At 38.3% G+C, this 27,163-nt stretch overlaps 1 protein-coding gene across 1 annotated transcript; it reads left to right on the plus strand.

The window, feature by feature from the left end:
* Nucleotides 1–4,179: 4,179 nt before the first annotated feature.
* On the plus strand, nucleotides 4,180–26,744 carry LOC113449651 (inactive serine/threonine-protein kinase TEX14-like). The gene is made up of 19 exons (XM_026720758.2): nucleotides 4,180–4,318; nucleotides 5,017–5,131; nucleotides 8,960–9,125; nucleotides 10,632–10,774; nucleotides 11,548–11,608; nucleotides 11,716–11,846; nucleotides 12,339–12,455; nucleotides 12,617–12,740; nucleotides 12,820–12,992; nucleotides 13,072–13,217; nucleotides 13,993–14,183; nucleotides 15,203–15,317; nucleotides 16,924–17,018; nucleotides 18,312–18,455; nucleotides 19,630–19,837; nucleotides 21,982–22,061; nucleotides 22,141–22,214; nucleotides 24,709–24,776; nucleotides 26,521–26,744. Exons 1-19 carry the CDS (start codon nucleotides 4,180–4,182, stop codon nucleotides 26,604–26,606), a joined length of 2,376 nt encoding a protein of 791 aa, XP_026576543.1. The 3' UTR covers nucleotides 26,607–26,744.
* Nucleotides 26,745–27,163: the final 419 nt, after the last annotated feature.

The raw sequence follows: 27,163 nt of genomic DNA on the forward strand, positions 1-27,163 counted from the left end.
TTTATGGAGCAGTTACAGTATATAATCAAAGTCCTATCTGAAAACAAGCTAGGAAGATAGGACAGAGGAGGAAAAAATGAAGTGATAGATCAGACCAAAAATGGCAGAAAACAAACACTATGTGTTTTGGGGACAAAAAGAATAGAAAGCAAATGAACAAATAGGTTAAAAAAATTATACCCTAGTATTAAGGAAGACAGAGAAAATCAAATCAAATATCTTCATTATAGTCGTGATGTAGGATATTGCACAAGACAAGGATGAAACTTATTGACTATTCATCAACTGAAACTGCAAGTTTAAAATTCCATACTGTAAATAGTTATTTAGAGTACTGTAATGTTTAGAATCGGATTTTGCAAGCTGAAGCTTTGTAGAAATTGCTCATTTCTTTAATAAATACACAATAGCACAATAATAAGCTGGATGAACCATAACCTGGGCCAGGAGGAGATGAGAACTAGTGAGCTGTTGGTCTGACTAACTGTCATCTGCCCTTCAGAACCACCTTGGTCTACCTAGGCCTAAGGCTAGTTTGTGAGGATAAACATCCCATCTGAAAGAGCTTTTCTAGACATTTGAAAAAAGTAGAGCTGTTGTTCTTCAAAAATTTAAGGGTAGTTAATAAAGAAGCTTGCCTTTGGGGGAGTTAAGAGACCAGAGTAGTTGTCCTAAAAGCATCTCTGGCTCCTACTACCCACCTTAGAAACAGACCCATTTAAATATATATATATATAAAGACAGTTAGCCCTTTTATTTTTGTTTAATTTTGGCATTATGTCATTGCCAAGATCTCTCTGGTGGCAAACCCACCAACACAAGCAAAGAAGTAACCCACCAGTTAGGAAAACTGTTTTTATTTAGGGTTGCTACTTTGTTATACAGTAGTTAAAAGTTTTTTAATCAAATAATCCTCAAAGCAGCCTAGTTCAAGATGTTAATTGCCTTACAACTTCATTTAATAAATTAAATTTTTCCCTTATGAACAGCAACCCCCCCTCCCAACTTGTGAAATCAAAATCATTTTCCGGCTTGTGTGGAAAAATGATGACACCAAAATCCTATCAAATAGTCATGAGAATAGTGGCGGCGCTATTGCTTCTCTTTTAAGTCTTGATATGATAAATACCAATAAATATAATAACCCATCATTTTTAAAACTGAGAAAGGTCCGGGAAGGAAAAAAAAGTTAAACTCCGGGATAAAAGAAAATGACATAAAACTGGAGAGGAAGCAGTGAATGAGGCCGAATCAGGCATGTCTTGGGAAGGGCTTTTTTCTCCTCAAACGTTTCCTTTTTGTACCCATATCGTGGTTGTCCGGGTTTGACCAACTCTCGTTTTTGAACATATTTGACGAAATACCATAGAAAACGTTGGTTCCGGTGAGTTCGGATACCTGAGGCGAACGAGCAACGAGTTTAAAGTCGAATGTAAAATCAGGGTTTTATGATGTAGTTTCACGAAAACAAACACACGCAGTGTGACAAAAGCAAGATTTTAATTTCTAAATTAAAAATGGCCAAATTGGGTTATTTTTCCCCCCATCATCAATTGCTCGGAGGGGGAATATCTTAGAAATTATTTTGTTTTTTAAATAGAGTCCCCTTACAATTGCTCCTATGTAATCTTTCCCGAAATAAACGAACGCTCTCAACCATCAAACGGGGAAAAGGAAAAGAGGCAAATAGACTAAACCACTTCGACCTTTAAGGGGGAAAATTCCCTATTTTAATGCTTGCCTATGCTATGCTGATTCCTTATAAGCAAAAAAAAATGCAGAGAAGACAAAGAGATGACGTTACAAGTCTTTTCTTTTTCACGCTCGGTTTCTATTTCCTTTTATTTTTCGTAAACATTCAAAATAGGTTATCCTCTCTAAGGGACAGAATGGTTCGGCCTTTAGCGTCCAACTATTTAAACCACGTTGCCGGTAGGTAGGCGGGGTTTGCTTTGAAAAGAAATCTCCAACAGATTTTTCGCGATGCTCGCGCTTGGCGAACCCTTCTTTTCCCGTCAATTCGCGCTTTGCCCCACCTCCCTTTGATTGGTTCGCGTTGCGGCCGTTGACTAAGCGCCGCCCTCCATCTCCGCTCTTGTGTGTTTGTGCCCGTCAATCACGTTCCGAACGGAAAAGCAAGAAAAGTAGCAATTGGGGTTTGAGGGATTTCTATCACTTTCATTGTTTATTGCGCCTTTCCTCGCCTAAGGAGAGCTCCTTGAGGTGACAGGTGTTTCTTTTAAAGAAGCAAGGATAATTTCCAGGAAAAAGGCATTCCTTTCTTTCCAGTAGAGATGTAATTGAATCAAGCATGGCTTTCATGCATTCATTACATTTAATATTTTAGTTAGAAATTGGCATCTATTGCATTTTACTTCTTTACTGCCCTGCACGGGTTGGCTCCAGTTTTGCTCCAGACATAATGTCCTGACTGAATTCAGGATTTAGCGTATTGATCAATTTTTATGATTTTGCTCACTGGCTTGATTTGGAAGCATAAAGCACTTCATAATGCTGCAGCATGAAGAAGTGTTAATGTACACCGAAGTTCAACCCATCCAGGAATAGAAAGTAAGAGTCAATAAAAGGGAGCTGAATATGCAGAGTGCTTCCCATATCCATGAATATTTCCAGGTGGATGAGCCAGGTAGGCTTGCGTTAGTAATGTGGGATCAAGTGTATGTAATCTCAGCCTTGTAAAGGGGATAGGGAAAATCCATATTTGCTTGACAATCATACAGTACAGAACTCCTACACAATAGCACATGCAATTCATGATTAGACATACAATAGCACCATACTGCTTGTTTTAGAAGTACTGTAAGATCAGATTGCAGTTTACAATATACTATTGCAAAATTGTTCAGGCAAATGGATTTATATCAAAAGCAGATTTTTCATAAAAATAGAAATGTGCAGCAGAGCTTCATGAATATTCACACAATCACCCCATTGGAATCAGTAAGATATATTCGTGAATATGAATGGAATTACTGATGGGGTTTCCAAAATTCACTGATTGTCTGGAGATCCTGGAGAAACTTTTACTGTGAAATATATATGAATAAAGTAGGGTTTTAAGAAAAGATTAGACAGCCAGAATGGTTCCTGCTGCTTGAGCACCTTTGAAAAAAAGTATCTTTGGGGCTTGAGCAGGAAGTTAGAATGGAAGATTCTTTCTTTCTTTCTTTCTTTCTTTCTTTCTTTCTTTTTTTTTTTTATTTATTTATTTATTTATTTTGTCAAATGTATGAGAAAACAAGTATAAGTATGAACATAAATAAACATTAGTATAGTATAAACAGGTATAAGTACATACAAAATAAATGAGTCCAAATAAATAGATAAATGGGAACAGTAGGGCAGGGACTGTAGGCAAGCTGGTGCACTTATGCATGCCCCCTTAAAGACCTCTTAGGAATGGAGTGAGGTCCACAGTAGACGGTTTAAGGTTGAAGTTTTAGTGAGTTCCAAAGTCCCTTCCAACTATGTATTCCATTCTGTATAGTGGTGCCCTCTTGAAGATACTAGGATTATAGAAAGGAGGAAAAGAATTTGAATAACAGAATTGGAAGGCATCTTGGTCTTCTAGTCTAACCCCCTGCTCAAAAAGACCCTATACCATTTCAGTTCAATCTTTTCTTTAAAATGTGATGGAGCACTCACACTTTCTGGAGGCAAGCCATTCCATTGATTAATTGTTCTAAGTTTTCAGGGAATTTTTCCTTAGTTCTAGATTGGTTCTCTCCTTGATTAGCTTCCATCCATTGCTTCTTATTCTGCCTTCAGATGCTTTAGAAAATAGGTTGACCCCTTTTTCTTTGTGGCAAGCATTAAATATTGGAACCCTGCTATCATGTCATCCCTAGTTCTTCTTTTCATTAAATTAGACATACTGGTTTTCAAATTCCTGCAACTGTTTTTCATGTTTTAGCCTCCAATCCCCTAATCAGCTTTGTTGCACTTCTGAATGTGTTGCACTTCTGAATTCATGTTGCACATCTATATTTTATATCCACACATCTATGATATAAGACATCATATGTTTTATATCCACACATCCATACATGTTTTCTTAAAATATTATTTTAAAGGAGGGTATTTCATTGCATTTAATTTAATACAGTGCTTTGTTTTATAATATCACTTGAACCATGTTCTGATGCTTGTTTTAGTGTGATGCCAAAGGTGCCAGTGCTCTCGCCAAACTGTCCTGTGAGCCTAGGCTATTTTACTGAACCTGAATCTCTGGAGGGGCAGTTACTGAGGCATGCTGCTGAGGGCAAGAGCAATAAGGCCAAGATATTACTAAAGAGAGGTAAATCATGTTTGTTGTATGGGTTACATTGCATCAATAGCTGCTGTTTTATAAGAGTAAGAACTCTAGCTGGGCATCATTCATGTGATGAAAATAGAGGATATAAGCAGCAACATTTATGCTTCATTTTCTATTCCATATTTCTAATATGGGACAGATTCAGTTATAGTTCAATGAACTCATTTTGATGCATATTACAGATAAGTCTTCGATTTACAACCACAATTGAGCTCAAAATTTCTGTTGCTAAGCAGAACATTTGTGAGTTTTGCTCCATTTTATGACCTTCTTTGCCACTGTTGTTAAGTGAATAACTGCAGTTGTTCAGTTAGTAATATGGTTGTTAAGTGAATCAGGTTTTCCCTTTGACTTTGCTTATCAGAAGGTAGCAAAAGTGGTCACATGATTCTGGGACACAGCAGCTGTCATAAATATGAGTCAGTTGCCAAGCATCTGAATTTTGATCATGTAACCATGAGGAGGTCATAAGTGTGGAAAACAGTCATGTCACTTTTTTCAGTGCCCTAACTTCGAATGGGCACGAAATGAACTATTGTAAGTTGAGGACTACCTGTAATTTTGTAGTATTACTGCTGCCGTTGTTAATATTATTAATTTATTGGCTGCCCAATTCCAGTGAACATGCATTCAGAAAAAAAACTTTTGCTGTTATTCAGTATGTATGCTTCCTTCCTTAGGTGTGGAAGTCGACAGCCACAATGCAGCTGGACAGACTGGTTTATATATTGGTGCCCTACTGGGACATGCTTCCATAGTTCAGCTGTTTCTGCGCTTTGGTGCTAATCCTAATCAGTGAGTGATACAGAATTCCCAGAGAAGCTAGTTCAATATTTAGTTATTCTTTTGCAGCTTTTTTGACTCTGCAATTCTTCTAGAATAGAAACACATTGTAAGCATCTCAATGCATTACACTGTTTCAGATATCTACAGATATTCATTCCTTTAGGAACAATTCCACCATTTATACATTTCTCAGCTTTGCAGCTACAGTCCACAGATAACAGTGACTAGAAATGGCCTAGCTTTGCAGTGGAGATATCCTCTTTCTCTTTCCAACTAACACACTAACAGGTCTGTTGGAGGGGGTCCACACAACAGCACTTTAACATTCCTAAAGTGCCCTTCCGGTTTGAGCTTCTTTGGTGACAGACCGAAACCTCGTCTCTCCAATGCCTTGATCCGTGCTCGCCGCTGGAGCACCCCGAGCCGGCTGGTTTCAGGGCTAAGCCACCCCGTAGAGGTGGTGAAGAGGGGGGAAACTGCCTGCAGGGTTGAGGAGAGCCGTATCTTTCCTCCCCAGCTGGCCATTACTCCCTTTCCCGAAGGCGGTTGTAGCGGTGGTCAGAAATGGCCACCACAAAGAAGAACTCGACTGGAAAAGAATGTGCAGGAGGAAAATAAGAAAAGAAAGTTTTGGTTGACTGGGTCAAACAGCAAAAACAACAAATAAGGTACCCTGGAATTTAAACTTAACAACATTGTTCCCAAAGAAGATTTTGAAGCTGCGAAGGAGAGAGAGAAGGGAAAGGATTACGTTTTTTTTCTTACCTTCCTTATACTGACAGCTAAGAGACTTAAACAAGAAACTGGGGAAAAAATCCACTTTGACATTAATAGGCATCTAAGCTGAAAGTAAAAGTCAAGGGGATAATAAAGATTTCTGGACATTTAAAAGTTTTTAAAAGCTGGAAAGGAGAAAAAAAAAAGAATAGAAGGGCAGGATCTGGAAAAATGGAGGAGACTGCCTGGAATTAAGGAACGGAACTGTAATTAAAAGGAACTTACAGTGAAATTTTAACAAGATTCCTCAAAGATACATTTTAATGGAAACTTGGTAACAAAATAATAGAACCCCAGGAAGAGAAGGTGGAAAAAAGAAGCAAGTAGAAGCAGCCTTGGATTATTTGGATTACTTGGTGATTTTTGGTTTTTGTATCTAGATGATTAAAATTAGCTGGGTGGTTGTTTAAAAGTTTTTAAAATGGTATCACTCTTAGAAGAACTGAAAATGGAACTTAAAAAATGGAAAGAAGACGCTCAAGAAGGGAGAAGTTCTTTTGGCTTCGTGTTTCAATTCTTAGAAATGGAGATCTAAAACTATGAGAAGCAACAAGAAACGCTTGCAGAACAAGAGAATTGGGACAAAGAAGAAGCCATCTTTAATGATCAAATAATTTTAAGGGGGGGGGGAGAAAAGGGGAAAGAGAGTGAAAGGTTTAAGAGTAGAAAAAACAACCAAAAAGAAGAACAATTTGAAAGATAAGTATAATATTAGAAAGCAACAGAAGAGGGGATTACAGATGAGAGAGTTAGAAGTAGAGAGACGAGGGGGTAAAAAGGGGAGGGAGAAGAAGGCAGGGAAGAAGGCAAGGAAAAGAAGTTGTAAAAGACAGAAACAAGAAATGGAGAAACAGGGAAAAGATATAAAGATTGAAACCATAAGTTTGTTTAGAGATAATGGGTGAAAATTTAATTGTAAAAGGGATTCTGCAAAGGTACATAAGATAGCTTTGTTATATTACAAATAGAAATAACTTTAGAAAATATGATGATGGATAAAATATTGTAATGCAGTGGGATGTTTGTTAATAAATAAATGAATTAAAATGATTGAGAGAATTAAAAGGAAACATTTTTAATTATTAGTAATGATTTATAAAAATATAAGTGAGAAATATGGGGAAAAAAGAATTAACTATGGAAAGTTTATAAGTGTTCCCAAGGAAGTATGATATTTAATTGAAAAGAAATGTTAAAGATGTTAAGATTTTAATGAATATTAATGACAGAATTGAATTGGAATGGAATGTGTTTTATTTACACACACACACATACACACACGTATGTATGTATGTATGTATATGTATATGTATATTTCTTTTTAAGAATATAGTGTCTATTTTAAGAATGTACCAAGCAGAATTCGATTGGAAGTTATGTATTATGTTGAATGCTATAATCTTAAAGCTATACATTGAAGCTTAAATAAGAGCTTGAATGGATAAAATTGATATAAAGGTGTCATACTCTAATTGGTAACTACAGGGAAAAATTTGCTTAATAAGAAAAGATAATGTGAAATTCTAACAGGACAGACAAAAGTATAAATATAATGATTTGAATTCAGATAATTAAAACAAAGTTGAGAAAATTAAAAGAGGGGAAAAACTATGTAGAAAATATAAAATGGTAATAAGATATGGAATAGAATATAAAAATGAGCATGAAATTGAGTTTGGTGTCTGTATGAAGAAGTGATAACCTGGGACCATGCTATTTTCAAAAAAGATGTTTTATTTGTATTTTGTTTTTGTGAAAACCCAAATAAAATTTTCAAAAAAACCAAACCATTCCTAAAGTGTTTTAAGGAGGATGAGAGTGAAGACTGTCCCAGCTGTCCCAAAGACAGGATTACATCCAGGGGTGGGATTCTACCTGGTCGGTCCGGTTCTATAGAACCTGTTATGATTCTGCTCAGTTCTGAGAACCGGCAAATCGCACCACTGGCTCCTCCCTGTCCCACCCTTACTCCTTATCTGACATCTGAGCCATCCAACTTGCCTGCATTTGGTAAGTTGCTATTTTTCCTCCCCCAACCATCAGTTGTTCTGCTGTGCTGGGAGATTTAGATTAGCTAGAAAGCAGGAAATTGTTGGATTTCTTGCTTTCTAGCTAATCTAAAAGCAGAGCTAAACCTTCCTTAGGACTGAAGCTTCTGTTTTTTAGTGCGGGCTCAGTTAGCAGATTGCAGAATCATAGAGTGAATCTGTGATTCTGTGAGCAACTCAATCTGCCTGCCTGTTTTGCCTGGTTTTGGGTAAAAGTTGCCCTTTTTTATAAAAAAATTCAATATTTACATAAATATTTATAATATTTATATACAAGCCACACCCACCTAGTCACATGACCACCAAGCCACAACCACAAATTCGGCGACGTCCACAGAACCGGTTGTTAAGAAATTTGAATCCCATCCCTGATTACATCTAATGAGTCCATGTTGTAGAACAGTACATTTGCCCTTCAGCATTAAGAGCAACATCTTAATGGAGGCTTTTGAACAATAGTTGTCAGTTTGATGAGTTAACTTTGTATCAATTGAAAGGCACTGAAGACCTGGTTTTGCCAGTGGGCCTGGGGAACCCAGAGAGGGATGGAGACCATCAAATGGCCAGTGTGAAATGCTGTCATCAGGGCATGGAGTGGGAGTTGGTTTTTTATTTTTTTGGTTTTTTGGTTTTGTTTTATGTTTTCCCAAATTTTGTTCTATTGTACTTTACTAATTTATTTGATTCCTTTTGTTAGTTTTTCTTTTTCTTTTTCTTTTGTTTTAAATATGGTTTTATATTGTATAAGCTGCCTCGAGTCACCATTGGTGAATTAATTAATTAAATAAATAAATAAATAAATAAATAAATTACAGGGTTAGCTCATAAAGCAACTCTATAATTCAAACAAGAAAAGAAAACTAGCAGATGAATATATTAATTATATATTAAGGCTTTCAAGTCAGTTTGGACTCCTAGCAACACCCTGGACAGGTCCCTGCCATTTTCTGTGTAAGATTTCAGAAGTATGATTTGATATCTCTTTCTTCTCTTTCTATTCTATGAATCCCAGTCGTTGTTATGATGGTAGCACTCCAGTCCATGCAGCTGCATTTTCAGGTCACCCAAGACTTCTCAACAGTATCCTGCAAGTGGGAGGTGATTTAAGATTCCATGATCAAAAGGGTCGGACTCCTAAAGACTGGGCCCAGCAAGCTGGAAGTGAAGAAAATGCAAAGGTACAAAGTTCATAAGGCTGATACGGATATAATTCTGCAAAATGTAGTAGCCGGCTAGAAAAGCAAAAGATTCCAATCTAATGGTAACTAATTAAGAGCATTGGAGAATTTTTCTGTGTTTGAAAGTTCACTCCTTTTACAAAATTGTGCAGCAAGATAGTTAACAAGTAGTCTTTGACTTACAACTACAACTGGGACCAGAATTTCCATTGCTAGCAAGGTAGTTGTTAAGTGAGTTGCACCTGATTTTATGACCTTTTTGCCATGGTTGTTAAGCAAATCATTGCAGTTGCTAAGTGAATCATGCATTTGTTAAGCAAATTCTTCTTCCCCCGTTGACTTTGCTGGTCAGAAGTTGGCAGGGAAGGTTGCAAAATAGCAGTCACGTGAACCTGGGATGATGAAACTGTTGTAAATATATGCTGGTTGCCAAACACCTGAATTTCAATTACAGATAGTCAACTACAGATAGTCGGTTTACAACAGTTTATTTAGTGACCTCTTGAAGTTACAACGTACCCGAAAAAGTAACTTATGACCGTATTTCACAGTGATGACCATTGCAGCATCCCCATGGTCACATGATCAAAATTTGGGTGCTTGGCAAACTGGTTTATGGTGGTCACAGTGTCCCTGGGTTATAGCAATAGCAGTAGCACTGAGACTTATATACCACTTCATAGTGCTTTACAGCCCTCTCAAAGTGGTTTACAGCGTCAGCCTATTGCCCCCAACAATCTGAGTCCTCATTATGCCCACTTTGCGACCATCTGACCAGCAAAGTCAAGGGGGAAGCCAGATTCACTTAACAAGCACGTTAGTAACTTAAGCACTGCAGTGATTCACTTAACAACTATGTCAAGAAAGATTGTAAATTGGGGCAAAATTCACTTCATGTGAATTCACTGTGAATTGCTTCGCAGCAACAGAAATTTTGGGCTTGACTGTGGTCATAAGTCAAGGAATAGCAATAGCACTTAGACTTATATACTGCTTTACAGTGCTTTACAGCCCTCTTTAAGCGGTTTACAGAGTCAGCCTATGGCCCCCAACAATCTGGGTCCTCATTTTACCCACCTTGGAAGGATGAAAGGCTGAGTCAACCTTGAGCCTTGTGAGTTTCGATCTGACAAATTGCAAGCAGCTGGCAGTCAGCAGAAGTAGCCTGCAGTACTGTACTCTAACCACTGCGCCACCGTGACTACCTGTCCATGACCCCGTGGATTCTCTGACATGTTCTAAATGAGGACAGGTTATAACTTACTTCTTTCAGTACGTTGTAACTTTGAACTGTCACTAAACAAATGGGTATATAAGTCGAGGATTACCTGTTAATATACTGGTGGCCATTTTGGCTTCTATGTTGGCTGCAGAGGCATGAGCGATGCTCTTCCCCTAACAATCCGCTTTTTTAGCAAGCATGAGTATAGCTTATGATATCCATCTGTTTGATTATGTGCAAGGATTTTGCAAAATGAGATCCACTGTCTTTTTAATTGCTTCTAGGTCATGGACATCATACAACAGTACTATGCTCAGATGGCAGCACAGGTGCAGCACGGTGATCAGTCACTGTACTCAAAAAGTCTAGGAGCATCTTCACGCAGTTTGCGTTCCTCTTTCACCTCACTTTTATCTACCTCCTTCTGGTAACTTTATTCTTGGTTGGTTTTAACCCCAAACCTGTTAAAGTAGAAGATTATGTAACAAAAATCATGATTTGACTGAGCTGACCAAATACATAGTTCTCTCTCTTTAATATGTCCCAGTGAGTATATATTTTTATCTACACTTGCGAAAGAAAAAGTGCAGCATGTCAGGATAGCACATGTCGGAAATTAACATCCCATAAATAAACTGTGATCATTTCTTTAAAAACTCACGTTCCAAAAATTTCATGTTGTTGCAAAACAAAACCAAAAAAAAATGCCCAAAACATTATTCAATGTTATTTCTTCTCATTCCTTGAAGTCACAATAAAGGGTTATCGCCTGGTGGCATTTAGTTATTATTTAATTTTAGCACTTTTAAAGATATAATTCCTTTCAGGTGCAAACAATTTGAACTATAGAATAGAATAGAATTCTTTATTGGCCAAGTGTGATTGGACACACAAGGAAATTGTCTTGGTGCAAATGCTCTCAGTGTACATAAAAGAAAAGACACAAGAAAAGAAAAGGGCTTAGGCCAGTGCAGAACTAAACATTGACTTGAAGAAATATTTCAGACTTCACATGAGCAAAGCCCTTTTCAACTGTTCATGAAAGCAGCCATACTTTTTTTCAAAACCCAAGAAAATAGATTACAACTTACAGATTTTTTTTTTCTTGTCAGCAAGAGAAAAACTGCCCATCTCCTTTTCTTATATTGAAAGCTCAAAAGAATATGTCTTAAAAGAATCCTCCTGCCCTTCTTGTTGTAGGTATCTGGACTGTCCCCAAATGTTTGCAAATGTGAAGAAGCCGTTTGTTGGATATGGACATGTAAGGAAATTTCTTTGAATAGTGTAGTTCAGTGCAGTGGGAAGGGCAGGTACTAATCTATAAAGTGCAATGCTAAGCTGCATACTTACTCGTTTGTTTTTCCCCAGCTCTTTCCAAGTAGATACGAGCAGCCACGGGTGGCTGCCTTCTTAACCATTGCCGATAATAACGAACTGATCAGAGGACAAGGAGAAGCAGACTGGAGTTATCAGAATGGACCATTTACACTCATGAGGAAGTAAAGCTATATTTTGAGTTGCTATGTATAGTCCCTTGTGGATTGTTCCTTCCCACACTTTTAGAATAATGAAATGTAACTTTAGAATAACTTGAAAGATCCAGTTCAAAGAGTGGTAGTTACACATAGTGAAAGCCTTCTCTTGGATCAATAATGAATACATGGTGACTTATATCATCATACGTTTCCATGGTTCGTCTTTAATATTTCTCATCTCGTTCAAGTTCAGAATATTGTTGGCAAGCTTTGACATTACGCTGAAATTCCAAGAGGAGAATAGAAATACATATGCATCTACAAACAGGAAAACAGAACCAATATGCAGCAACTTTACATAAATAGAGATGCGTAGCTTGGTAGTCTGGTAGAAATGGTGATTTGTAAATAAAGTCAGCTGATGAGTTATGATTCTAACTCTTCATTTCACAATTTGTGGGGGGAAAAGGGATTAGAATCTAACTCTAATTATTTCATTATAACCTCTGTTTCTAGCTTGCTATGGAATGGACAGTTGGTTACTGTGAGAAGCATCAAGCCAGAAGCCCATCCCAACTGCAGTAAAGCACGTCGCACCATGGACTTGCTCCTAGCTGAACAAGAACACTGCAGGTAATTCCAGTTGGCAGCCATTGGGAATAATGATGGATCAAAGAAGGATATATTGCTGTGATTTATTTAGTCAGGCTTTCCTGTTTACAATCAAGAGATGTGATCTGTGTGGTTATTCAAAGTAGATATGGTATTTAACATGAGTCTTGTGTTTCCTGTAGCCAACTTCGCCATCCCTATCTACTGCTCCTCTTAGCTGTGAGTCCATCCATGGATCTCCAAACTATCCAGCTTGTCTTTGAAAGGGTAGAAATGTGCTCCCTCTACTATGCCTTGCACTGTGAGGTAAGTGGGAGAGTCAGGAAGGTGGGCTGCTCCTCTCGCCACCCAGCACTACATACTTCCCTTCTTACCTTCACTGCAGAATCCTAGCTCCCCGGCATCCTCCGCTACAGTGCATCTGCTCCTCCAAGTCTCTGAAGCGCTTTTGTTCCTGCATTCTCGAGGCTATATCCATCGGGCTGTGACCTCCCACGCCATACAGCTGGTGAGACCTGGCCTTGCCAAGCTCAGTAACCTTGAGTACATGCAGCAGAGGTTAGTTGAAGCAAATGCAGCTGTAGCAGTTTGGATATAGGGTTTTGCAGGAATCTTGACAGAATGGATTCTGTTTCAGGAGAGAGAAACTCTGTTTAACTTGGCCTATCCCACCACCTCCGCCTCTGTACAACTGGTTACCCTTGGAAGTCATCAGAGATCGATCAGCCTCTGTGAAGTCTGACTTCTACAGTTTCTGCACAGTAATTCAGGAAATCTTCACAGGTCAGTTTGTGACCTAAGTACCGGTAGAAAATCACAGGTAGAAGGAACTAATCAGTGACCTGTGAGTTGTGCAAAGTAACTTTGCTGCAAATAAATTATGTGAACATGTTGCCAAAAATGCAGTATGTTAAAAAAGCTTTCTTTTGGGGAGAGATCACATTGGTTTTAGCCTTAACTATATATAAAATAGCGCTGTTGGAGTCAGATTTAAATTTGGCATGTCATATTCTGTATAGCCACATTTGGAGATTTAGATCCAGTTTAAAATTGTACAAACAAGCTCTAAAATGACCAATTAGAAATAGGCCTAAGGACTAGAATGTAGCTTGTAGATGCTCCTTGGATCTTTTTTTGTCCTTACTGCCTTCCTGTGGAGAAATCTTTATCTGACTCAATTTCTTGAGGTTAGTGCACTTCAAGTTATTTCTTAAATGTGGTTTTGACTATTGGATTATTTATTAATGATTCAAACAACAAGATCTTTATAACAATTAGAATCTGTATGCTTTCAAAATTATTCAGAAAAACTGCATTTTCTACAGTTCATAAAAGCAAATAAATCCACATGAGTTTGAAAAAAGATGTTGCAGTAAGAATTGCAATGAAATTATGATGCTTTAATAATTCATTAAAGGTGTGTCAAATTATTTTGGGGCACAAGTTTAGTAATAACAGCGAGCAGAATGTTGTGGTGGCCAAAACTATCAGGCTAGATTCCATTGTCTTCCTAAGCTATGGTTTATGATCTTATATATCAAGCAATGCATATTTTTAGGGGAAATTCCATGGGATGGATTGGATGGCCTTGATGTGAAAGAAAAAATGGAGGCAGGGCAGTCTCTCTCAACTGATGCCCGTGTCCCTGAGCCATTTTATGAGGTGATCAAAAGTGGTACAGCTTTGAAAGAACGTGACCGGGGAGGCACTTTCCCTGACTTACGCTACTTACTGCGGGCAGCCCAACAGGTAAGGTGCTCAACTGCTTACATTTTGAGTTATTCCTAATGCTACTATCTGCAGAACCGATGAAAGTATGGGTTTTTCCTATAGAAAATTACTAGACCAGAAAAAAGGAAAGAGGAGTAGTTATGTAAAAGACATTGAGCCTATGTATTGAGGAGGTCTGAAGGTCCAGTTCAGATCATCACTCACGAGTTTCATCCTTAAAGGCTTTAGCAATGCCTACTAATAGCAATAGCGCTTAAACTTACATACCGCTTCACAGTGCTTTACAGCCCTCTCTAAGCAGTTTACGGAGTCAGCAAATTGCCTCCAACAATCTGGGTCCTCATTTTACAGACCTCGGAAGGCTGAAAGGCTGAGTCATCCTTGAGCCTGATGAGATTCGAATTGCAGGCAGCCGGCAGGCAGCTGAAGTAGACTGCAGTACTGCATTCTAACCACTTCTCCATCACGGCTCTACTAAATCATATTTGCCTTCCTGAATTCTAGTTCTTGTTCTGCTTATACTCTCTGCATTTGCACACAGACACTGGAACCTTTGAGTCACATAATTTATTTGATTCCTTCTTGAATTAATGTATTCATCATTAGGCTGCTTCATATCTTGCCCACCCATCCAAGCCCTATTCTCAATTCTTGTCATTGCATTGTTTCTCTGCTCGCTTTGTCCTCTTGCACAACATTTAAGCCCTTGTGAAGAGGTCTGTCTGCTACTGGTAACCAAACCATCTCTGACAATTGGTATAGGGTCTCCTGCTTGAGCAGTGGGGTTGGAGTAGAAGACCTCCAAGATCCCTTCCAACTTGGTTATTCTGTTCTGTTCTGCTGGAGAAATGTAGTGAACCTTGCCTTCACTATGACTTTCAGAAGCTGTCAGCTTAAGGGGAAAAACACAAATATTGGAACAGCCAAGGTCCCTTTCATCATATACAGTGCTCCAGTTTCTTTTTAGGAAAGAATAAGACTCTTCTTTAACTTTTATTGATCAGGAATAAAAATCATAAGCGGTATTATTTTTACAGGTTGCGGCGGGAGATTTTCCTTTGCTTTCATCAACAGCATCTTGTCCAAAGAAGCTTTGCATGTGGGCAGGACCAACAGTGTCCTCACAAGACTCTGTCCCCATCATTCCTGAAGGTCAGTTTCATGGCCAGTAGTAGAACTACAGGATGCAAAAGGGTGTTAGCTTCATGGATTCCAATGTGGATCCAGAGGGTAAACCTAAGTAAATGTTGGGTTTGAGAATGCGTGTTATAAATCTATACTCAGAATTTTAAGTTAAGTCACTAAATGAGTTCACCTATAACAGGCTGCCAAACTCACGGCGTCACGGCATCGTCACATGATATATCGGGACTTTTTTCCCCTTCGCTAAACCAGGCATGGGCGTGACCAGCACATGACACATCCGGCTGCGGGCCAGGAGTTTGACATGCCTGACCTGTAATATTAAACCACAGCCTATTTTAGCCACACTTGAATCACTTATGAAACAGGCCAGAATATTTATTGTAGGTGAGCAAAGTAGTCATTGCTTCTTTGCATGCGCATAAGAGAAAGAGATGGTGACATGTGGCTGCTTTCGTTATTCTGATAAAAGCAACTGGACCCCATGGACACCCATGGTTTGCTCTGTTCTTGATTTGTTCTCATTCTGTCTTGCTGCTCTGGTTTTGCATCCATGTAGAAATATGGATAGACTAAGAAAATAACCCTAGAGAATTATTTAGGAGGCAAACTCTGCACCCTTTTGCAAACCATGCTGAGCTTAACTGGACTCAATTCAACAACAAACCACTTCTCAGAACTTGATTTATAAAACAGCTTTTGATAAGCTCCAAATGAATGAATGAATAGCTAAGTAGATTACAAAAAAATCATCTCATAATAATGTCAGATAAGATAAATATAAATATTTTTTTTGCTAGGAACTGAGTATTAATGCAATAATTTTAATTGGAACAATAATATGAATTGGAAAAAGAAAGTGGAAAATCATAGGCAGGAAGAAGAATGGGGAAACAGGGCAAGTAGAATAGAACAGAGTAGGAATAGGAATAGGAATAGGAATAGGAATAGAATAGAATAGAATAGAATAGAATAGAATAGAATAGAATAGAATAGAATAGAATAGAATAGAATAGAATAGAATTCTTTATTGGCCAAGTGTGATTGGACACACAAGGAATTCGTTTTGGTGCAAATGCTCTCAGTGTACATAAAAAGAAAAAAAATACATTCCTCAAGAATCATAGGTATAACACAATAGTAGTCAAAGGGTACAAATAAGCAATCAAATCATACTAGGAAACATAATAATAAGCGATCAAATCAAATTATCCTAGTAAACAGTCAATTAAAAAATAGTAAGGATACAAGCAATAAAGTTACATTCATGCAGTCATAAGTGGGAGGAGATGGGTGAAAGGAAGGATGAGAAGATTAATAGTAATAGTACGCAGACTTAGTAAATAGTTGGACAGTGTTGAGGGAATTATTTGTTTAGCAGAGTGATGGCAAAAACTCCTTGTGTCTAGTTCTGGTGTGCAATGTGCTCTATAGCGTCATTTCTGACAGAAGGTAACAGGCAAAATTAACTAACATTAAAATTAAAATTAACTAACAGGCAAAACTGGAGCTAATGTATAATAATGTGGAGTAGCAAAATAAATTTATCAATATAAGGATGTAACAGAACCCCTAGTTTTTCTATACTTGGTTTTACCTCTGTTGCTCTCTCCAGAAGCACCATATTTTGAGGTGGAGTCCAGCAGCAGAAGTGCAGGACAAAGCACATTTAGTGCTTATCCTGGGAGCCAGACAATGAAACCAGCACAGGTAGGAGGTTGGATTCCAGTGGCTTTGAACAAACTTTCCCCTTTTCCCTTCTGGGGAGGGATGTATCCTGGCACAACATAATTCCTATTACATGTAAGAGCATGTTGGTTAATTGTGGAGAAAGCCTTCAATTACAGTAATTTGAATTTTGCTGCAATAGCAACTAGACCAATGTTTTCCAACCTTGGCAATTTTAATATGGGTGAATGTTAAGTCTTTGACTTCAGTGTGTATTGAAGTCTAAGCATCTGAAAGTTTGCCATGATTTGGAAACATTGGACTAAACTCTTGAAGTGCTTGGACAATGCAATCAAATACAGTCCATTTTATATCAGTTGTTAGATGGAGAAATTTCACAAACACATATGCACATATTAGCTAGGCAAAGCACTCTTACAGAGCGTCTGTTCTTGATATCGGGAGATTTCAGATTAGCAGAGTGACTGACTGAATCTTCAAAAAATGTCCTGACTCTCCAAATGTTTATCCAGGGGAAATGGCTAATATTCAACAGGTTCATTGTGTGAATCATGTTTCATTTGAAGGGCTTCTTACATTTTTTAAAAATTCCAATATTCTTAATGTCAACTCATAAAATATTTTTATGGTCTTTTTAGAGTTGCCAACAGAAAGGGAGAGCAGCTTGGAAATCGAAAGTGCATTCCATTTTTCAAATATAGTAACTAGGTGCCTGAAGTTTCTGCCACACAAATATCTAACTGGAGAGCATGATTGATGATTCTTGGCTATGGATGTGTCCCATTGGAGAATATGAATTATGATACACCCAAGGGGTGGAGGGAAAACCAGGGTCAAGGGTGACAATGAATGATGTGTCTCAGAGTTGGCTACACCCAGGCAGTGCCGGACATGTTAACTCCCAATAAATCTTTTTGAAGTTTTGGAAGTTTGGCTCGAGACTCATGATTTAATTGGGGTAACTGCCGGAATCCTGACACTTAATTAATATTGCAATAGTCTTAATTAATATTAAGAACCTAGAGAAAGATGAACTGGAATAAATCAAAAACCTAAGTTCTATTGTCAATTAAATGTCTGCAGGAAGATACAAGAAAGAAGGAGGAGCAGAATAATGTTCTTCCCATGTTTCTAACCACTGACAACTGAGAGGCATAAGGCCTCACATATTGGACAAAATTTCTGCCGTAGAAAGAGACTGGTCAAAGATGTCTCTCTTTAGGAAGCAGGTTGAAGAGACAATTCAGATATTAGATTACATTCCATCCACTGAAGAACAACCATTTTCACAGTGTTCTGCGTTTTTTTTCATAGAAATATAGCGATCAGCAGGCCAGTATTCCTAGCAAATCTGTGGAACAGCAAAATCTGAAGTCAAACTGTGACAGCACATGGGAACCCGGGAAGAGTGATAAGGAGAAGGCTGAATCTGATAATACTGTCATGTCAACAGACCTGGTATGACTTGGTCAGGCTTGAAGCCTTTTTAAGTCTGGATCAGTAAGTCCCTCCCCCAGTACAAATTGCTGGTGGAAATGATTTAGAGTTTTCAATCGATTAAAGAGAACTTTAATGAATTTAATGAGTCAAAGTTCTTTGATTAAGTCCAGAGATCTTTGGATGTTTTCTATAATACAGTAATGCCCAATTCTCCCTGTTAACACAGTTGTAGGATTATAGTCCAAAACTCACTCACTCTGTGTGTGTGTGTGTGAGAGAGAGAGAGAGAGAGAGAGAGAGAGAGAGAGAGAGAGAACAAGACAAGCAATCTTTCACTATGAATTGTGTGCCATGAACAAGCACATTCACACTAACACACAATATCACATATGCAATGCATTGATTGTGAATGTCTTTTTATTTGGCTGTAAAGCACACCCATCAATAAATTCAATGATTAAACTTGTAGCTCTAGGATTTACATACTACTCCACATCAAAATCTCCAAGAGTTTTAAGAAACATTTCACCACTTCCCAAGTAAACTATTCTTTTAATCAGATGTTTCACACTCTGTAAGCCTTCGTTCCCTTTTCAGCATGATTCTTCTTCAATATATAAAAATGTATCTGCCTTCTTTCCTAATTCTGGATTATGTGCGCCCTTAACGTTCGTACATACACACATATACACACACACAAGAATTTTTTCAATCCTGATCTGCATTTTCGCATGATTTTCCACAAACCAAATATTCTAGAGCTGGTCCTTCATTAGAACCCCAGTTGGGACTAGAATTTCCATTGCTATGCTAGGTGGTTGTTAAGTGAGTTGTGCCCAGTTTTATGACCTTTTTTGCCATGGTTGTTAAGAGAATCACATTCATCAAAATCTGGCTTCCTTCTTTGACTTGACTTGTCAAGAGCTGGCTGGGAAGATTATAAATGGCAATTGTAATTTTAAGAACTTGCCAGTTGCCAAGTGCCTGGTTTTTTTATCACGTGACTGGGGTTGCTGTGATAGTCATAAGTGTGAGGACCAGTCATGAGTCACTTTTTTTTTCAATGCTTCTATCACTTCAAATGGTTTCAAAGCTAATGGTAGTAAATTGAGGGCTCTCTGTACTCTTAATCCCAGTCTCTTCTATGTTACCCCACCTGAACTCTCCTCACAATTATTTTCTTCTTCTTCAGGGAAACACTGCTGCTATCCAGGAGGAAAATTTCGTCAATAGCCTACAGGATTCAGCCTGTCTGTTGGCAAAGGCCCAAGCATCCTTAGAAAATCTGGAGAAACATTTTGCTTCTGGCATCCATATGTTGGAGTCATTTGTCACCCATCAAGGGGCACCAGGTCGAACTGGTCATAATGAGGGATCTGTATCTAAGCGGGTGGTGGTGGGTAAGTCTTAATACTGACAACTTATGTATTGTTTTCTGACTGAGGATGTTCCTTCTTGTGCACATTAAAAGTAAGAGCTTTAACCCTTTCCAGCTATTGTAGATATTTTATTCCTTGTAATCTGTGTGCCAGCATTACACAATCCCTCTGCATATTATTCAGCACTGAATTACTGAAACTGATATATGAATCTTGCATGGTCATATAAGCCAGGGGTCCCCAGCCCTCGGGCTGCAGACCGATACCAGTCCACTGCCCATTAGAAACTGGGCTGCACAAGTGAGTGAAGCTTTATCTGTGTGTGCACGTGTTTTAAGCAGCACACAAAATCATGTCCCCCTCTCCACCACCCAGTCCATGGAAAAATTATTTTCCATGGAACCGGTCCCTGGTGCCCAAAAGACTGGGGACCGCTGATACAAGCTTTTCGAAACATTTCAGGTTTTTTTTTTACCGATTTCCAACTTCTGCAGGACTAATTTACTGTAGTATTTTTACATGTGTCTTTATGTTTTCAAATCCTGAGAGGTAAAACCTATTCCAATCTTCTGTTCCAGAGGGAGAAAATTGCTGTATTTGACCAGTGCTAATACGTACAAACACAATTGCAGTTGGCTGCGTGGTGAAAAGAGGATTATCTAGGGCCAAAAATCCAGGGGAAAAAAAACTTTACAGCATTTTACCTCATTCCAAATCCATATGTGCTTTTTTATATATATTTTATATATAAAATATATATATATTATTATATTTTTTCTAAGAATACAGACCAAAGACTCTTGGAGGTACACAATGCAATTAAAAATAACACGCTCATTGTAAAATTATTAGAATATAAATATTAAATAAGAAATAAAAATAAATAACATTCATATTTTTTTTTAAAAAAGCCAGTTTAGAAGAGTTTCTTCTTAATCGGCTTCTGGGAGGCAATTGAGGTCAGAGCAAGTTTCAACTTTAATCGTAGAGACTAATCCTTAAAATGAGAGCCATGACAAAGAAATATGGCTTCCTGGTCTCAACCCAGGTATTAACCTCATCGAAGTGGAGGATTATAATTCCTTTGGTACCTATGTAGTAGATTTAGCCATACTATTTGGAGAAGATGGCCTTTTTCTTAGCTATTTTTTTTTTACTAGACTGCTACAATTTAGTACCTGTGATGTAAAAATTCCTCCAATTATAGCATATTAATAAAAAATAGATGTGTCACAAAAAGTATATATTTTTTAGAAAATCATAGAAACAATGGAAGATTTGCTGTGTAAGTGGAAATTTTTGGAAATTTTTGAAAAGGACTTTCAGAAGACTGATGGTATCAGTAGTGGGGAAATTGATCCCAACTGATAATTTTAGGAAACGGATATTCTTAATAATACTAGAACTTCTTCATGCACACAGAATTACTAAAATGCATTTATTGCTGTTATATTCAAAACTTCAGATGGGTTTAAAAGAATGGTGAAATTTATTATCCTCTATAGTGAGTAAAAACAAGATCATTTCCAAAATCCAAAATCTTGGCCTTCAGGAAAACAACCAGTCAGAAAAAGTGGATTATAAGGGAGGATAAAGTTGAACAGGTTCATATCTATATATACCTTGGAGGAATTTTGGATGCCAAAGTGTCTCTGGAAAGCACATTTTGATTATGCCATTCTGGTAGTATTGCAATCTTCTGCCACTATATGAACATTAAACAAAGAGTATCTGTATACAGTCCTTGCTTTATGACTGGTTGCTTAGCAACCATTCAAAGTTACAATGGACCCCCACAAAATGGCCTTTAAAAGCAGAATTTGTGGCTTCAACTGTCACTTTCCCTACCACCATTTTAGGCTCTCGGCAATTGGCCCACAATTAAGGCCATTTGCGGCATCCTATAGTCAAATGATTTATGACTTTTGCTGGAAACCAGGTTTTACTTCCACTTTCTGACAAAAAAAACCATTGTAGACAATCTTTAACAACCGTGGTGATTCGTTTAATGACTGCTGCAAAAAATGTTATAAAATCTTGTCAGTCTTAAGATGACCTGCTTAATAGCTGGTATGACTTCTGGGCTTAATTATGGTCATAAGTTGAGGACTACCTGTAACTAACACTCTTCAGGTTGCTATTAACCTCCATCTGTCTCCACTCAGAGAAGTGCAAAGATAACATCCAGAACAACTCCCTTCAATACCTTATTGATTTATCATCTCAAGCCAGAAGAGAACAACAGGTAAACAAAGTAAAACAAAACAAAAGCTTCTTTTAGTATATTGTTTGGTGATACTAACCTCCTATAGTCTTGCCTGCAGCAAAATCCTGTCTCACCAGAGATTTTTCTGAGGTTGGAGAGTCACACAGAAAGGCCTTTTTGTAACACCGAGACGTAAGTAGCAGATGTCACAATCACATTTTCCTGCCTTGTAAAAAGTATTGGCTGCTTGGCTTTCAGATTATGTTATTCCGGGCTAGAGGACAGCTCTGGGTATGTTCAACTCTGGATGTGTATGGGTTCAACTCTGTTCAATTTCTGAAGGTTAAGTTACTTAGTCTTATGATACTAACAGAAACTGTGCTCAAAGAAATGTGTCTCTAAATTCTGACAAGGAACAAAGAAAATAAAAATGTATGCATAAATAGAAATGGGACTATACAAGGACTGAATTTAAATAGAAGGCAGAGAGCTGGTTTGTTGAATTCTACTTGAAATCTGTGAGAAGTAGGAATTTAATAGAATGCTATTGTAAATCTCTTTCAACCTCAGCATTGTAAATGCATTGCTCAAAAAAAATAAAGGGAACACAAAAATAAGACATCCTAGAGCTGAATGAATGAAATATTCTTATTAAATACTTTGTTCATTACATAGTTGAATGTGCTGACTACAAAATCACACAAATATTATCAATGGAAATCAAATTTAGCAACCCATGGAGGTCTGGATTTGGAGTTACACTCAAAATTAAAGTGGAAAAAAACACTACAGGCTGATCCAACTTTGATGTAATGTCCTTAAAACAAGTCAAAATGAGGCTCAGTAGTGTGTGTAGCCTCCACGTGCCTGTATGACCTCCCTACAATGCCTGGGTATGCTCCTGATGAGGCGGCGGATGGTCTCCTGAGGGATCTCCTCCCACACCTGGACTAAAGCATCCCCCAACTCCTGGACAGTCTGTGGTGCAACGTGGCGTTGGTGGATGGAGTGAGGCATGATGTCCCAGATGTGCTCAATTAGATTCAGGTCTGGGGAACGGGCGGGCCAGTCCATAGCATCAATGCTTTCGTCTTGCAAGAACTGCTGACACACTCCAGCCACATGAAGTCTAGCATTGTCATGCTTTAGGAGGAACCCAGGGCTAACCGCACCAGCATATGGCCTCACAAGAGGTTTGAGGATTTCATCTCAGTACCTAATGGCAGTCAGGCTACCTCTGGCAAGCACATGAAGGGCTATGCGGCCCCCTAAAGAATGGCTACCCCACACCATTACTGACCCACTACCAATCCGGTCATGCTGGAGGGTGTTGCAGGCAGCAGAACGTTCTCTACGGCGTCTCGAGACCCTGTCATGTCTGTCACATGAGCTCAATGTGAACCTGCTTTTATCTGTGAAGAGCACAGGGCGCCAGTGGTGAATTTGCCAATCTTGGTGTTCTCTGGCAAATGCCAAACGTCCTGCACGGTGTTGGGCTGTAAGCACAAATCCCACCTATGGACGTTGGGCCCTCATACCGCCCTCATGGAGTCTGTTTCTGACCGCTTGAGTAGCCACATGCACATTTGTGGCCCGCTGGAGGTCATTTTGCAGGGCTCTGGCAGTGCTCCTCCTGTCCCTCCTTGCACAAAGGCAAAGGTAGCGGTCCTGATGCTGGGTTGTTGCCCTCCTACAGCCTCCTCCACATCTCCTGATGTACTGGCCTGTCTCCTGGTAGCGCCTCCATGCTCTGGACACTACGCTGACAGACACAGCAAACCTTCTTGCCACAGCTCGCATTGATGTGCCATCCTGGATGAGCTGCACTACCTGAGCCACTTCTGTGGGTTGTAGACTCCATCTCCTGCTACCACTAGAGTGAGAGCACCGCCAGCATTCAAAAGTGACCAAACCATCATCCAGAAAGCATAGGAACTGAGAAGTGGTCTGTGGTTACCACCTGCATAACCACTCCTTTATTGGGGATGTCTTGCTAACTGCCTCTGCTTTCCACCTGTTGTCTATTCCATTTGCACAACAGCATGTGAAATTGATTGTCAATCAGTGTTGCTACCTAAGTGGACAGTTTGATTTCACAGAAGTGTGATTGACTTGGAGTTACATTGTGTTGTTTAAGTGTTCCCTTTATTTTTTTTGAGCAGTGTATGTCAGGTAGCACTACAATGTCTTCTTTCTGAATCTTTGACTACTACTATATTTCCCTAAAACTTCTTACCATACAGGGATTGTCATTAAATGTCAGCCCTTTGAGGTAGGCAAGAAAACACAGAAGGAATTCCCTGAATGCTCTTTATTATTGTAGGGGAGAAGAGCAGAGTCTTAAAAACCCATCACAGTTTCTTCCTGCTCCATCTTTTATCAAACAAAATCAAGGTAGAATTATTTTGCACCCCTTCCTCTTTTTCAGGAGTAAGAAATCTGTTCTCAAAATCTGAATTTTTTTATTTCTCATGTTCTGTGCCTTCAACATTAGTAAAAATTCCAAATAGAACCTAACTAGGAATTCTGCAGGACTGCCTCCTTCTCATTTGATTAGTTAGCAACTAATGGAGACATTTGTAAACTAAATATATCTCTACATTTTATTCTGCCTTTCATTTCCCTAGTTTTGAAATCGCCCTTCATGAAACTGTATTTAAAAATGTGTTAATTCACGTTTCCTCAGATTTGATCTTCTTCAGGAAATTATCCAAGAGTTGCGAGGAACAAATGACTCCTTCACGATGAATCACAGTAGGTAGAAAAGTGGAATCTTATTTTGCTGGTGTAGACCTGAAGAAGACATGGATACAGTAATCAATATCCAGTCTTTATTTGTAGACAAATAGAAGAATTCCTTGTTTATTTACACAAATATTTGGAAAAGAGCATTTTGTGACATGAATTGCATCAGTTTTCTTTGATGTTCACTGTTTTTTAATAGATGCAATGTGACTGATTCTAACAATGATCTGTCTGCCTCTGTTTATTAAATATATGCTGCTCATCTCTGTCCTTCCCCATATTGTATTAGATACCAGCTATTTGCCTATATTTTTAAAGAACCAATTTACATACCATTATATTAGGCTTTCTTACTTTTCTAACAATACTAATTGTTAAGGATTATAAATTACATCATAGAGGAAGATTAAGAAGCTTGTCTGACCAACCCTCATTCAAAGCTATTTTTGCTTCCAAAACTGAACTCCTTAGATTCACTCTTAGAAAGAGCGAAAGAGTGAGGAAATATTTCCTGAGCATTTTTAGTCAGTTTATGCATGCTTAAAGTACTGCCTGCTGGAGATTAAATGATTCCGTATATACAAGTAACAATTAGTGAAGCAAATTTTATAATTGTAACAAAGAGAAGCTCTATTTATAAAGAATACATTACAGAGATAAGTAAAGCCCTAGCCCCTACTTCACCACATCTTGCCATGCAGAGGTCAAATAACATCTCTGTAGGTGTATGTCTTGGAAGGAAGCAGAAGGAAGTGACTTTCCATTAGCAATTTGTGTGGCAAGGAGCAGGCAGAAAGATAATTTTTATATTTCTTTCTATGCCCTCCTAACTCATGTGGCATTAGATCATGTTGGATTTGGATCTCCAACAGGAAGAAAGCATCAATGGGGGAGATTTTTAACAAGGTTAGAACTTCTTAGGAAATGCATGGAACATAAAAACATGAAAATGCAGCAGTCACTTCTCATTATGAAAGGATTGGGAAGTGGCTAGTATATTCTTCCTTGTAATTTGTACAAAAAGTTCACATTAAGCTAATTTGCATTTGTTTACATAGTTTGCATGACAAAATTTAGTTTCACAAAAAGGACAGAAACACTGCCGCCAAAGATCTTCCTCTTAACTATTGGCAATCCCTGCTCCAGTTTCAGAAATTGGATTGGTGTTGCCAACACGCTGTCTTTGTATCTATTCTGCTCTATAAGACAGCATTTCTCAATCTTGGCAGCTTGAGGACGGGTGAACTTCAACTCCCAGAATCCCTCTAACCGGCTTAGCTGACTGGGGAATTCTGGGAAACGATGTCCACTCATCTTCAAGTTGATAAGGTTCAGAAACCCTGCCACAAGAACTCAAATTTTACTTTAAGCAAATACCTCATTTGGACTTATTAAGAAATAAGTTTTTTCAGCCACTGACTATATTGTCATTTTTGTGCAGAATCAGAAAAATGCATAATCCTAATACAGCAATGTATGAGAAATTGTCCCTATCTGTGGAGATAAATTTAATTTCTTGGCAGAATCAATGTTTTGCGTATAGGAAATTCCAGATTTAACAACTAGGTATTTCCAATTAAAGGAACAACTAGCAAATAAAGGAGAAAGGCCTTCCCTGAGGACTAAAGTCATTAACGTACTAGATTAAATTGAGATGCAATCTGGTTGGGTATAGAGCAATTGCAAGCTGTGTTCTTCTCTTGTGCAGTAGCAACACAGCATCACGTCTAACATATTTTCATCATTTCTACAGAGCAGCAAACACGGAGCAGAAAAGAAAAAGAGACTCCCTCTGATCTAAAGAAGGGAGATCTGATCCGGACAAGTGATGATGACTAGTTAGGGTGATGAGTACATGGTGATGACCCCTCTAGTTCTCTATTAAAGATAGGACCAAGATAAAAGCAGTTTCTTTCTTCAATGGCACAGCCATCAGTATGCATCCTGAGAATTCAGTATCTCCAGTTCAGAGCCTTCATATCCTAGAAAAGTTAAGTAGTACTGGACATGATTGCTCTTCAAGAGAAAAATCTAATTTTTTTAAAAAGACTGAACTAATGTCATTTAGAACATTTGGGTCAAGCTAGGAGAGCTATAGATCAAATAAGGCTTTTAGTGAATTGATAAGCATAGGTCTCAATCAAAGCATTTCGTAGCCATTTTTCACACATAAACTTGTTTAGCTCATGTTCTTTTATGCTTTGAATTCACATTCAAACCTGTCCAGTCATGCAGCCTTGTACAAATACCTCATTTTGTCATTCTCTAGTATCACATTTTAATAAAGTACAGAATTGTGCAGAATTTTCTCCCCACCATGCTTCTGGTGAAAATCTCTTTTCTTAAACAAATCAGTTGTTTTTAGCTTCAGCATAAGAATTACTACAATCTCATCC

Source organism: Pseudonaja textilis, chromosome 2, assembly GCF_049901715.1.
Source record: "Pseudonaja textilis isolate UNSWEBS1 chromosome 2, rPseTex1.2, whole genome shotgun sequence".
Lineage (NCBI taxonomy): Eukaryota > Metazoa > Chordata > Lepidosauria > Squamata > Elapidae > Pseudonaja > Pseudonaja textilis.

Coding starts and splice junctions, on each gene's coding strand:
- LOC113449651 (XM_026720758.2), top strand. CDS start 4,180: ATGCCAAAGGTGCCAGTGCTCTCGCCAAACTGTCCTGTGAGCCTAGGC. Junction 9,126..10,631: donor GAAGTGAAGAAAATGCAAAG/GTACAAAGTTCA, acceptor AATTGCTTCTAG/GTCATGGACATCATACAACA. Junction 12,741..12,819: donor ACTATGCCTTGCACTGTGAG/GTAAGTGGGAGA, acceptor CCTTCACTGCAG/AATCCTAGCTCCCCGGCATC.